The following is a 14,423-nucleotide window of genomic DNA, read 5'->3' as shown; positions in this document are numbered from 1 at the left end:
CAGAGTCTAAAGGTCGTGTTCCGGGAGCCGCTGCCGTCACAGACGCAGGCCAGCAGCAGTCCTCCTCCTCAGCTGGTGTCCATGTATCATCACCTGGAGTCTGTCATCAACACGGCCTGTTATAACCTCTGGACGGGACTGTTATAGAGCTGAGTGTTACCTAAACTTATGTGATCCTTGGAAACAGGAAGCGATGGTAGAGGAACAGAACACAGGAGGTCATTTGGGGAAAATCTCCCAGCAGTGGAGGAGCAGCATGTTTCTGTACTTATTTAAAGGCCTGCAGCTTACAGGACGTGTTTACTAGAAGTGTTTACAGCTCAGAGAATTGATGGCCAACAGAAAAAGACTGGAGATCCAGGCAAAAAACTCAAACCTGAATGGACTATCTGCCCGCACACTGTGTGCCATCTCTTTTCCTTTTTTCAAGCAGTGTAGAGTTCTTGCATCAGTTCACCTCCTCAGCCCCAAAACAATCGGAAAAAATCTTTAAATGGCTCCAAAGTGGTACACAGAAAACCTCCATTAGCTGGTTCAGTATCCTCAATCCTCTGATGTACTTAGGCATTCATGTATGCAGTAGAACCAGCCCATATATCCTGTGTTACTCCAGAGCGTCAGTTCTGTGCAGGAATTAACGCGACACATCCACAAGATGGAATGTTAAAAAGAAATCAATCACAAGCATTCACTGAGTGCTGCGTCACTTTTCTCTGTGAACATACGAAGTGCAAAATCTGTAAAAAACTGCCGACAGTGAAGCTCACTGAGCCAGGCTAACTGATGAATGAGCAGGGTTTCCCTCAGTGTGTTACAGTGTTACAGTGGGGGCACAGCGCCTCTGCTAACATCAGAACAAATATACACATTTATAAAACATAATATTAAGCTGCAAGGAAAATTAGCTCTGCTAAATAAAGCTGCCCAGACACCATCTGTTGTGTTAAGTTATATAATCAGCATTTCACGCCGTACTGACTGGACAAGAAGTGAAGTGAAGGAGATGTGACTGGCAGGTTAGATTCTTATTTCTGTTTCCTGTGTGCATTTGCCAAAAGACAGAGAAAGAAATCATGTAAAACAATCAAAGTTGATTCTTTTTTCATATGGAGATCAAATATTCCAGTCACCCATTAGAAATTCCTGTTTGACCCACTAAGCCACCCCGACGTTCTTTGGATCACGACCATCCTTTTTTCTCCATTTATTTGAACCAAAACAATGTAACAAAGTACGTAGTGTTTCTTGGCATGTTTTCGGGTATCTCTGGCATAAACAGACAAACCTCAGGCATTAGTACAGAATTCCCAGGTCAGTTTTGTCCAGTAACACTTCCAGTAAAGTTCACAAGACGAAAAAGAGAGAAAGAAAGAGTTTATTCGTACAAGTCTACCGTGAATGTAAAGTAAAAAGAACTGGAACACACAGGCAATATGATGTCTGTTCTGCAGAGACAGCAGCCGAAGCCATAACATTACATTTAACATGCTTCTTTAGTAATATTTAAACAAGTTTACTAGTACAAAACCAGGAGAGAAATCAGACCACTGGACTGATCGAAGTAACTGCAAGGAGACGACTGAAATTTCTGACTGAATTCAACTGTCCATCGAAGAGCCAGATTGTTGATAGTTCAAACAATTAAGCAGGAGTCATGACTACAAACTGAACGACAAATGAAAAAGGCTCCTCGTCCCATGGTGAGGACAGTCATTTGCCGATTAAAGACACATCTTGCGTCATCAAACCAAAATCCAAATTTTGCACAGTCCGTAGACTTGTAGCAGTTTGATTTGAACTCAACCTGCAGCTGAGAGGGGTTTACAAAGTCTGGACCAGACACCCCTTTGGGTTGGGTCCTCAGGGTTTTCAGGGATCAGGTCTGTCTGAAGACCTTTAGCACAGAGCCTTTTCACTGTTTGACTTTGACCATCCTGAACTAGACGAGAAAAACGTGTAGATGAGTAGATGTCCGTCTCTTTGGTGTCGTGTCATGAGCGGAATGCTTCTGGGCTGGTGGATCAGAACCTGAGAGAAGAAGGTGCTCTGACCTGTTTGTATCAGTGGGGAAGACATTTATCCACTGTATTTATCTCATCACTTTAAATATGTATTAGCAGTTGTGATGCTGAAACGCAGTGCGAGTCGGTCATAAGCAACCAATGATGAAGCCTACTGGCTGCACGAGGTTTCCGCTCCACAGCTTCATGAAAAGGTCTGAGCTCTCTTGGATCTTGTGCCTTCTTGTAGCATTTTGCTAGCTCTTCATACCGCATCAGTGTTCCATATGAGTGAGAGTCAGCTGAGCTGTCAGTGCTTTTATGTTTTCACAAGTGTCAAACCTCTTACTCACTTGAACCCCACTGCCGTATCTGGTGTCCCAAAGTGCCTTTTTCTGTTTATTTATCCCTCCTCCTTTCTTTTTTTTCTAAATTCCCAAACCTATGAAGTGATACTGTTGTCATTCCATCAGCTCTGCATAGAAGATCTTTGGAAACACACACTCCTGACGTTATGCAGTGAAAGTGCCTAAGTGGGTTTGGAGAATGTGACAAAAATTGCCTTTTATAGGAAAGAAAATGGGTCATATTAACTTTGATGATTTGCATAATAGCATGCCACATGTCATCAGCGCTGAGTGTTTTCCAAAGCATGTTCGGAGCGATGAGTTTGACTTGTGCATTCTGAAACGCCGCGGCTGGTAATCACACCTCAATTTACACAAGGGCAGGAGCCAGCCTCAAACAAGAGCGTGTCATCGCAACACGAAGGCTCGATGTTCATCGCGGCGCCGTCATTAATGACATACTGAGCAGCCTTAGATTTTTTGACACGCTGTCACAGGAAGGAAACCAAAAACATGTTTGAGCTTCCTCATGGATGTAAAATGAAGAAACGCTGAGCGGCGCTGTCAGCGCTCAGAGGATTCAGTCTGAATGTTAAACACTGGATATCCATCATGCAAAATGTGAAGTGTAACGAGTAAGCCCTTAGCATTTTGACTCTGTAATATAAACACTGCAATGTCTCTGACTGTATAATGTATATTATGTATATACAGAACACTTTATACAGTATGTGAAATGCTTAATAAAGCAGTAGGATGAAGGTGAACGTGTCACATCGTTTTTATATGAACACAAGAACAATAAGTCCCTGTGGGAGATCATTAAAGGCAAATAAACCTCAATAAATAAAGACAAAACTAAGATGAACTCATTCAGATTAATGAGACTGTGTTTGTCATTCATGGATAACCAACTCCAGGTCTGATTTCTAAGTTCTTCAGACATGACTTCACATTAAATTTTTGTCTGCTGCACGTACATATCTGCCCTGTAAATCTTTTGTTCCTCTTCGATTTCCGCATTAATTCAGCAGAACGCCGTTAGTTCTGGAGACCTTATTTCAATACAGCCAATCAAATCTTGCATAAAGCAGTAACATCAGTCTGTCAGAGGAAGAGCAGACAGCAGCTATACGCAACACGAGAATGACTTTATTAATCCCTCTGTGGGAAATGTTATTTTTCACTCCATTGTTAGATTACACACACACACACACAAAGACATGCCAGACATGAAGTCTGTGTTGAATAAAAATGTATGTGCTGGTTTATTACAGCCAAAGACAGGCAGGACTGGGGGAGAGTGAGTGATTGCTTGGAACTGAACCCACACTGCTGCATCCAATGTTCATTATGTCACCCATTTTTCAATTTAGTCTTAGTCTTGTTTCAAAGTTCATTCTTAGTCTTAGTCACTTTTAGTCTTTCACAAATCATTTTTGTTAGTCATATTTTAGTCCAGTTTTAGTCAAACGTGAACACAGGGAATTTTAGTCCAGTTTTAATCAAAACATTTTAGTCTTTTTCTATTTATTTCAGGAATATATCACTTGTGTTCCACAGCTAACATATTGATTTAAATGTCTTGATTGAATTGAATGAATTCATCTTCAATGCAGCTTTGCTAAGTGTCTTGTCTGTTGTTTCAATACACACGTAATATGCACTTGATTTCATTTTTTAATCTACTAATAGCAGGTACACCATATTATGACATGTTCTGTCATCTTCTACATGCAATTGTTAAATTTCAATATAAATAAATTGATTTTATCCCAGTTGCATCTACTAAAATGTTCAAATTAAGATGAGTCCATCACTGTTAGTGTTTAGCACAAATGGGGAGGCTAGACTCATTCTTGACTGTTATGCCATATGCGCACATTTTAATAATGTCGGGCTGCATACGGGTTCGGGCTCCATAAAGCTGTCAATCAAAACGGGCCGGCCTGGGCTCGGGTAGAATTCTACCGGGCCCGGGCCGGGTCGGGCCTGACTTCTAAGGCCCGTTTCATGCTCTAGATTGCACTGTCCGTACGCCGCATTTCTCCTGCATGCTGTTTGTTTTCAAGCCACAGGTGCGAGAGAAGCAAGAGGATCTCAAACGTGTGGCCGTGACGTTGCTACAGTAAAAGAAGTGCTGGCACAAACACATGACAGCAGGACTGGATGCTGCTTTTTTTCTTATATAGTAGACGAAAACAAGGAGGACGTTTTTGTTCTTGCGTGATATTTTCATCTCGTTTTTATTCGTCAACAAAAACCCACATTGGCACATTTTTCGTCAGTGTTTTTAGAACATTGTATTGTCTCGTCATCGTTTCGTCTTTGTCAAGGGAAAAAGGCTTGTTGACGAACATATTTGGTCTGACGAAATGAACACTGGCTGCGTCCCAGTTATAGTCCTTCAATTATAGGCAACAAGGAAGAAATGCTGAGTTAATCATAATGTATAAAGTTAAAGAAGGAATCAAGATCTTTCAGTACAATTATCAAAATTTATTTTTTACAGTAAAAATGTTTATACATAATAAAATGTGTTATACAACAGAAGTTAAAGACCAAGTCCAACACGACATCAACACTTCGGCTTTAAATAAACTCAATAAAGTTCCATGGCAGCCAATCATGAGTACGATCATATGATCAGCCAACAATACGAGTGCTGATCACGCTTTCAACTCTGCACCACAGATGATGTATTCTAGCTGGATACGGGGCGGCTCTGAATCGCTGTTGACACCGACTGAATCACACTGCTGTCAGACTGGTGTGATTCACAGTGCGTTACTCCATTGTTAAAAGAATATTAAAAGACCTGAAAAGGTCACAGAGACGACGAGAATGTGATGAAATAATAAGCCTCATGTGCAGAGGCTGAACGGGCTGCTTTGTTTTTAAGAACATTAAGTCTCCATCACCATGGCTGTATGACTGAGCTTTGGAAAAAAAGTGAATGAATATCAAAGTCGTATCACAAACGTAGCACCGCCAATTTGTGCAACCGCCAAAAACGAGGGCAGAAAACCTGCACGGAATACCGCCGACGCTCAGCCAGTCAAACCTCCGAGAGCATCCAAGGTTTCCACTTATTCTGGTCGATTAAACTTCTGCAGGTTTAAAGCGAGTTGAACTCCGTGTACTAATAATGACAAAGGTAATTTGTCTCGCCCGACAAAGCTGACAATAGAGTGTGGGGAGGTCAATCAAGTCACGGGAAGAGCTCCAATCACTGGAAATAACTGAACTCATCCAGGAGGGTTTGGTTTGGGTGCACAGTCCGACTACAGAGGCCAGGACTTGACCTCGACGGGCCAAACGTACAGCTCTGCTGCGAAATATGGATTCTATGCTTTGCTACTCAATGACTTCCAACAATAGTCCAACAGATGTCACGTGTAGAGCAGCTGCCGAGCTGAACTGTGGAATCAGTCAAGACTTTATCATCAGCAGTCTGAGTCTCCAGACGGTCTTTGCTTCTTCCACTTCATCATTTTTAAGAAATAAAAAAAAAAAGAATCATGGGAGAAAATTCTCATCTAGTCACGTTGGTTTTATTTTCAAATAAGAGCTCACTCGACTCCAATTAACACGATCATTTCTTTCTGCCTGAGATCATATTTGCCTGAGTCAAGCAAACCTTGTTAAAAAAGGTTAAAAATAACTGTGATGAAACTGATATGTTCATAACGTGTTCGCGCGTCTGTGATTGGACAGCCGGGCTCATCACTTGCTGTGTGTGCGGTAGTCTTTGAGCCAGCCCAGACCTTCCTCCGTGGAGCCTGCAGTGGACAGAGATGGTTAATTAACGTGACTTTTTTTTTTGTTCTATCACTCCATAATAAATCAAATGAACAGAGCGCTCACGCTGTGGCTTGTATTCACAGCCGATGTACCCCTGGTAGCCGTGGTTTTCCAGCGTGTTGAACAGGTAGCTGTAGTTGAGCTCTCCGGCGCTGTCGGGCTCGTTCCTGCCTGGAACCTGAGCGATCTGAGTGTGACCTGAGACAGACCACAAGACTTCTTCACAGACTGCTGATGCCTTTCTTTGTATCTTTCATTACATTCAAAGGCTTGACTGATGCTCTTTAGTGAACAACACTCGCATCAGGTCTCACATTTTTTGAATTATCGCCATCTATCTCTACAGAGCTGCACAGCTTTAGCCTCTTTCAGAACTCTGTTTTGCTGCTGTGTGTCTGCTGGATGTATAAGAGGCTTTATCCATCCATGTTTTCCAGTTTAGCTGAAGAGCAGCGATATAGTACAGCCACATACATATATCATCACATATCATCCTCCCCTCTTGTCATCTAATTACAGAACATCAGACGGCGTGCTGTATTCTCATTCATCTGCATGGATATCGTGTCTGGATGTAAGCTGTGCAAATTGCTTTATGTCACATCATACTCACCGATTATGTGGAAATACTTTTCTATGTTTTGTGTCAGGTTTCCATCCATAATTTGCCAGTGGAAGACGTCCTGAAACAGTTCAGACATCTGTTAGGTCAGGAGCGAAGATTTTATTTCCTTCATTTATCTCAAATTAAAAAAAGGTCCAGTGTGCAGGATCCAGTAGCATCTCCATCCTAACTTTCAAACTATGCTCGCCACGAAACACAAATCACCTAATTCAGAAAGAGTGTTTAGTTTGTCTGTTCTGGGCTACTGCAGAAATATGGTGGACTCCATAAAAGAGGACCCACAGCACCTGTAGAGATAAAAGACTAAATGATTCTCATTTTCAGGTGATTACACATGGATGAAACAGAGTTATGAGTATTATATTCTGTAAATGGAACCACCTAAATCTGACACACCGGACCTTCAAGACAAATATGAACACCCACCATTTGCAGTTTGATGTTTGCTTTTCCAACCTTCTCCAGGATCGCAGCAGCTACAGACACAAAAATGGAAATCAGCTGAGAAATAAGTCATGGCAGGTAGCCAGACATTATGTATGTCAGACAGGGGGTTGTACTCAACATTGTACAGCATCAAATCTGCTGAGCATACTATTCTAACATCACACACACACACACACACACACACACACACACACACACACTGTAACTCATTCTGTCTGAATCCATTCCATCACGACTCATGATCATGTACGGAGTGTGCCGTGCACGCACATCAGTGGACCTGATGGGAAAAATGTGTTTGTGGTGGCAAACTGACTTCTGACATATTATCAGAAGTGGAAGAACATGATGACATACACACACACACACACACACACACACACACACACAGAGGACATTTGAACTCAGTGAGTACTACTGTGGAGAAATTGCTGAAGTCAAAGGTCAATGGTGAGGTCAGGAAGAAAGAAAGTGTTCAGGAGCCTCTGATGTCTTATGCTGTATTATTTATTATTTATTAGAGACATTCTCAAAGTTCATCAGAAGTTCCTGAGTCGGTCTCAAATTCTGCCCAACTCATCCTGGTGGATAGACTTTAAACCAAACGATCACACCACAAATACTACACGCCCCAGAATTAGTCAAAGAGAATGTCTTTACCCATGGAGGTGTTATTGTCAGCATATTCTAGTCTGGAGACACAGATGTCTGTTTACGCAGATTGGAACAGCAATTTAGGAAGGCAGCAATAGGTCTCCTTCCCAATCAAAGCCAAACAATTAATACTGCTGAGGACCTCAAGGCCCACACATGACCTTGTGTAACCTAAGGATAGAAAATTCCATAACAAGTACAAATATTAAAGGTGCAGGGTGTAGGATTTAGTGGCAGCTAGTGGTGAAGCTGCAGACTGCAACCAAGTGAGTACTGCTTGCCTCACCCTCCCATTGCAAGTATGAAGGATAAAGTACAGTGGCCATCTAGAAGCAATGATTGGTTTGTAGAAACATGGCGGTAAAGTAATAAAAACATTCATACTCTTATTATATTCCACTGCACGCCGGACCTTTAAACTTGGAATGCTCCGTCAGAAATCTAAACATAAAGGTTTTTTCTTCTTTGGACAGTTTAAGTCTGCCGGTGGGGCTGATCTGCCCTCCACCAATCTAAAATATTGGGATGTAAAAATTTTAAACATTCAATTAAATTATTCCGCAGCATAACTGACCTTCACTTACTGTCTAATATCTGACAGCTTCCTGTGCAAACTGATTCTGTTTAACACATCAGAGTGTGGGCAAATCAAGTGCCTACCACTCCAAGATGAATAACAGATGAATAAAAATGATTGAGAATGTCAAGAGTGTGCAAAGCTGTCCTAAAGAAAAAGGTGGAGGCAACCCCACTCCCCACATGTAAGTCGTGCTTGAGGTTCCTGCCTCATAACGTGTGTCTTACCTTGATGAGGAGAGTCCAGGAAATACCTGGGATCTGTAATCCGCGTGTTGATTGGCTCAATCAAACCAGTGATTCCTTCCTGTGACATTTCAACAACATTCACATCAACACAGAGAGCATCAGCACTGACTTATGGTGTAAAATAATTGTAGTAAATTAAATTCCAGGAAATGTCAGTTACATGTGTTTTAATCTGATCTTTTCATTTCTGCAGAGTGTCATTATGTTGGAAAGAAAAAGGTCCCGCACCTTCGAGAGGACATCAGCAGCATAGCTTAGGTTCTGCACAAAGACGCCCTCCATCTCCTTGGCAACCGCTGTTCTTTGTAAGCCCACAGGGACCCTCCCTGCCATCAGGTGGATCCTGATGGATTCATGAAAATACTTGTACATAAATGCAATGTTGAAGAGGTGAAAAGCCGCTTTATGCATGAAGGCTGTCCAAATGATTGTATTTAAATAGGTCCCTTCCTATAATGACACGCTTTTTTTTTATTTCCGTGAAACGTTATTTTGATTATTAGAATCCAGACATTGATCTTTACATTTGTCAGAGCTTTTTTTTAAGTAAACATGTACATCTACACTCAATGTACTTTGTGTAATCTGTAGAAATGAACGCAGCATTCACATAAAAGATGTTCTATCAGCCGTCCTGCAGTGAAAACACTGTTATATTAGTATTCATGTCACTGTTTACGGTATTGTTACATCATCACTGTACTTCTACTTTATTCAGTCTATCTATAGCATTAGCTACCCTGCTGTCTGCAGATATTACCAACACAACTGTAGCTGCTGTTAGCTAATGTTAGACGGGCTGCCCAGACTGTGAGCTTAACGCACCAGAGGAGTGTCAGTGTTTGTACCACGGGGGAAGAGAAGGGTTTCAGACCCAGGGTGGCAGGGGATGCAGACAGGGAGTGATGCCAGAATGTGCACCAGAATGAGAGCAAGGAGAGTGGACAAAGAGCATGGCAGAGGCGAAGTGACCTGAAGGGACCTTGATGAAGGGAGCTAAGACTGTTGAATGTAGGTGGCGCTAAATTGGAAAAATACCAATTTCTACATGTTGCTTTAAATCCCAGTTCACAAAGTGACATTAACTAATTACACTTATGTTATACTGACTAATTATATTACAAAATATTAGGCTGGAAATAGAGCTTAAAGTGAAGTCAAGTTACATAGAACTATTCAAAACCTCTTTAGCAGAGTTGTGCAAACATCACCACAGTGCAGCTGGTTTAACTAAAACATCAGCCATCACAATCATAAAAATGCTGTAACAAAGTACAGATTTTAAAAAATAGATTTACCCTGGACAACAGGTAACAACTTTCAGCACTTCATTTGCGAACCTTTGACTGACACCTTGTGTGGTTCCCGTGCCTGCGTTGGCCTTTCTCCGGGCGTTCCGGTTTCCTCTTACAGTTCAAAGTCGGGCAGGTTAATTGGCGACTCTAAATGTGCGACTGTGAGCACGAACAGTTTGTCACTATGTGTCCACTCTGTGACTGACAGCCTATCCAGCGTGTACCCTGCCTCTCGCTCAATGTCAGCTGGGATTGGCTCCAGCCCCGTGACCCTTTAAAGGATAAGCCGGTGCTGCTAACGGACAGACGATTCGGTCCGACAAGTTGTACGACTTGTGTGATAAAGTCACGTCCTGTTTGAAGGACAGAGACTACTTTGTGTCGATGGGTAATTGGACATTTTGTGCAAACAAAAATGGCGCATGGAGTTTCCTTTCTGTCATCTGTCAACATCTGCATGATCCAACTAAGGCCGGTGGGTTCTGAGTTCAACTGCTGAAAGACACTAAAACGCTCTATAGAGCTGAGGAGTGCTTCACAGTGCACAGTTATATGGAAGGTGTGCATGTTGGCTCTATGGCTATTCATCACACCTTCCTCTGAGGAGGTTTGCAAAGACATGCACAAGCCCGCCACGGCTCTGCAGCACAGAAAGAAGGAGGTGGTGGTGGTGGTGACCTGATCACAGCTCCACACAGAGGCGTGTTGGATGCCTGATAGTGCAGCCTTTTGTCCTAAATGAAGCTGTCATGTTTCCTCTCGTTTATTACACTCGATAGGTGCGGTCCTGACACTTGCATCCATCATCAAATAGAGCTGAGATCCCGTTCAAGCAATTATCCAGTGAAACCTACTCTGCGCTGACTCTGATGAAGACACAGTAGTGGTGAATGTGGGTCTGTTTGCGCAATTAAAGGCTCTGAATCAATCAAGTTCAATGATATCGAACTGAGAGGCACGTGACCGAGCTGCATGCTGCAGGAACATGCTCACAGAACAGCACATGCACATCTCCATGTTCTGCTGTGAAGCTTCACCTTTTGCACCCCAGAGCTCTGGCATACTTCAAGGACAGATCCAGACCCTGTCTGAACTCGGCTTCTCTTCCAGGAACTGCTCCGAGACCAAGATCACCTGCCTTTGCATCTCCTGCAACACACACACACACACACACACACACACAAGATGATTAACATCATCTGATCAGAACCACCATGGAAGCATCAGCAGCAGCACAGTGTGGCTGAAGTGAGCAGCAGCTGTGTGAGGGTCCACGCTGGTGCGTTTAGTTTACCCTGTGGAGTGTTGATGAGGACCACCTCCACCCCTGTAGCCTCTCTGGCCCTCTGGAGCTCCTGCAGGTCGCAGTCGTAGAGCCAGGCTGCCTCCACAGCCTGAAAGCCCGCCGCGGCAGCCGCGTAGATCCTCTGACTGAAGTCTGGCAGCTCCGTGAACAGCCAGGAGATGTTCGCACAGAACCGGAGCGGAGCCATGTTAACTCTCACCGAGGGAGGCAACAAGAACAACCGGAGCCGGGGCAACGACCCCGCGGTCAGTCCGGCTTCAGGATGTACTTTGACTCTGCCGGGTTAAGTTCGCTACACTTAGAGCGGAAGACAGACGGGTGCACTTTCAAAATAAAGTTACGTGGCTTATCATTTAGAAAAAAAACGCAGTGATTTTACCTTATCAGTTTTGGGGATAGGTGTGTTTTTTTTCCACATGCCTATATTCTTCTTCTAGCGATATTCATTCATAATTGTGTAGGGGTCGTTGCTTTATTATGAAGACGTAGCAGTAGGACGTGTTGCGGTAAGTGACCTGAACATCCGGAGAGAGTTGTTATTGTCACATGACTAGTGGCATGCTTCCTTCCCTGAGACTTGCGCATGCGCAGAAGGCTCCTTAACTTCATTTTTGAACAGAAAGTCAAATAAAAGAATAAAGTAAAAAGCAGTGACTAACTTTCCAGCTGCTCCTGAGAAACATTCACTCTTTAAGTATAGCCTCATGTATTAAATCCACAATAATTATACAACAACAATAATATTAATTAACATACACAGTGCAATTTGTTACATGATTACAGTCCTCTTCAATGAGGATGAGGCAATAGGCATTATTATTGTAAGCTGGCTTAATATCAGCAGTTTAAGTAAATGTGTGCTAAAATAACTAGCCAGCGAAATATAAATGTGTGAAGGTTCATCTAAATATCGGCAGAGTCGTGGATCATCGACAGACCTGAGGCAGACAGAATGGTGGGTGCTTGAATAAGCCATCTGTAATGGCACCTGCCTGTCAATCAAAGCGGCCACACTGTTAATTATGCATAACTTTAAGTCTTAATATCATTTGAACAGGTGAGTTTTATAAAAATGAATGAGGAAATTAGCTATAGAGACCTATATAGCTATATTTCTGCTGTGAAGTTGGACATTTGAACATGGGGACTTATGGAGACTGACTCACTTCTACGGCTGCTCAAGTAACTACAGCTTTTAGCACTTCTGCATTGGCTTCATTTCCCAGAACTGGAGGTTGCCGCTTGGCCACAACCCCAGAAGTAAATGGTAAACGGACTGTTCTTATATAGTCTTGCGACCACTCAAAGCACTTTTAAACTACATATCACATTCACACACATTGGCTGCCATACAAGGTTCCAACTAGTGGCAGCAGATAAAGCAGGGCATTCTGTAACATTTTCCAGCTCCTGCTTGGGCATCCTCAGGTACACCCAGACTAAATTGGATATGTCATCTCTTCAGTGACTTCTGGGTCTGCCCTAGGGTCTCCACCAAGCTAGACTTGTACAGAAAACTTCCAAAAGAAAGTGCCCAAGAGGCATCCTAATCAGATGCCTAAACCACCTCAACTGTCTTCTTTCAACATGAAGGAGCAGCGGCTTTACTTTCACACTATTTCTAAGGTGAGTCAGGCCACCCTACAGAGGAAGCTCATTTTGGTGGCTTGTATCAGTGATCTCATTATTTCGGTCACTACCCTGAGCTCATGGCCATAGGTGAGGGCTGGAATACAGATCAACTGGTGAATTGAGAGTTTCAACTCGGTTCCCTCTTCCCCACAACAGTCAGTACAACGTCTGCATTACTGCTGACAGTGTTCCAATCCACCTGTCCATTTCTTGATCCATTTTTCTGTAACTCATGAATGAGATCCCAAGATGTTTCAACATTGCTTGGGGCAGCAACTCATTCCCAATCCAGAGGGAGCAAGCCAATGTTTTTTCCAGCAGAGAACCATTTGGAAGTGCTGACTCTCCTCCACTGCTTCACACTCAGCTGAAAACTGTCCCAATGTGTGTTGAAGGTCATGGTCTAATGAAACTAACAGGATTACAGAATTGTCTCAGAGTCAATGTGTCAATTATAACAAAACATGAAGAGAAGCTCTATTTTTCAACACATTTTATCATGTTTGTGTCTAAGTAACAAAAGGGGGCAACAATTCTTTATTATGCTTCATATTAAGTGAGCGTCATGAATTGCACTGCAGAAATCCTTCTGGGCAATTGCACACCATAAGTGTACATCCCTCAAGTGGTATTTCTCTGTTGATTACAGAAACCTCTTCAGCATCAGCGCCCAACACATTGCCAACACCATGTGTCAGACCTTCGCTAACTAAAAGACTGCACCTGATCTCTTACTGCTTTATCGCATCTCAGAATATTACAGAAAGAAATCTACAGAGATAGACCTTTTTTGTTTATCCAGAAACAGCCTTTACATCATTTAGTTTGCCAGACTTCACTGAGAAACAGTTTTTTTTGTGTGTGTTAGTGGCTTATTCGGTTAGTTTATTAGTGCTATTGTGTGTTTGGTGTTTTAGATCCAAGCTGACATCTGGTAGTGCCAGAATTCTTCAGTTCTATTTGTACTAATCAGCTTATTCTGATACCATGTTATCTAGATCAGGGAGCATTTATGTTCTTAATTTCACTAATAGAGTGGTGGTATCCTGCAGTGACTGCATGGCTCACACCGATGTGTTCAGACATCCACCTGTTAATGAGGCCACCAGCAGGCCAGATGGCTGGGTTTCCATGAGAGGGCAGGAAATTGAATAGCAGACCACCAGCCCTCATATGTCTGTACACTAACAAGCCTGGAATGGGTTGACAGACTCAGACAGGACATTATATTGATTTCTCTTTTTTTCCAGGCTGATGTTTTTACTGACAGCTACCAAATACTGATGGATGTCTCAGCTGCTGCAGGAGGAAACGAGGACAGTGTGGGTCACATGAGGGAAAACTCGATCCTGTATTTCAGGTGAGCTTTTGCTCTTTGTATGATGTTCTATATTTAAATTCATTTCATCATAAAACAAGATGCCCTTAGAATACCTTTAACATACCCCTGATAACATAATACAAAGATATTGAGTTGTTGACGAGAGA

At 42.6% G+C, this 14,423-nt stretch overlaps 2 protein-coding genes across 9 annotated transcripts in view; one reads left to right on the top strand and one right to left on the bottom strand.

Moving 5' to 3' along the window:
• Positions 1-3,114, top strand: part of szt2 (SZT2 subunit of KICSTOR complex) — an 87,622-nt gene extending 84,508 nt beyond the window's left edge. For all 8 annotated transcript variants that reach the window (XM_027289939.1, XM_027289936.1, XM_019278985.2 and 5 more), the window contains one exon: positions 4-3,114. In XM_027289939.1, coding sequence (XP_027145740.1) covers positions 4-147 — 144 coding nt within the window. In that variant the 3' untranslated portion in view covers positions 148-3,114. The remainder of the gene's footprint in view (positions 1-3) is intronic.
• A 2,139-nt stretch (positions 3,115-5,253) lies between these two features.
• On the bottom strand, positions 5,254-11,603 carry hyi (hydroxypyruvate isomerase). Its single transcript, XM_010753359.3, has 8 exons — positions 11,292-11,603; positions 11,035-11,146; positions 8,931-9,045; positions 8,682-8,760; positions 7,203-7,252; positions 6,765-6,834; positions 6,215-6,349; positions 5,254-6,129 (listed from the first exon to the last, which is right to left on the bottom strand). Exons 1-8 carry the CDS (start codon positions 11,488-11,490, stop codon positions 6,074-6,076), a joined length of 816 nt encoding a protein of 271 aa, XP_010751661.1. The 5' UTR covers positions 11,491-11,603; the 3' UTR covers positions 5,254-6,073.
• Positions 11,604-14,423: the final 2,820 nt, after the last annotated feature.

This window comes from Larimichthys crocea, chromosome XVII, assembly GCF_000972845.2.
Source record: "Larimichthys crocea isolate SSNF chromosome XVII, L_crocea_2.0, whole genome shotgun sequence".
NCBI classification, from domain to species: Eukaryota; Metazoa; Chordata; class Actinopteri; family Sciaenidae; genus Larimichthys; species Larimichthys crocea.
This window is presented reverse-complemented; position numbering and strand designations above follow the sequence as displayed.

Excerpts from the sequence above, each read along its gene's own strand:
- hyi (XM_010753359.3), bottom strand. The coding sequence starts at position 11,490 with ATGGCTCCGCTCCGGTTCTGTGCGAACATCTCCTGGCTGTTCACGGAG. Across the intron at positions 8,761-8,930 it reads CTGCTGATGTCCTCTCGAAG|GAAGGAATCACTGGTTTGAT; the intron begins GTGCGGGACCTT and ends GAAATGTCACAG. Across the intron at positions 6,835-7,202 it reads CAAACATCAAACTGCAAATG|GACGTCTTCCACTGGCAAAT; the intron begins GTGGGTGTTCAT and ends GAACTGTTTCAG.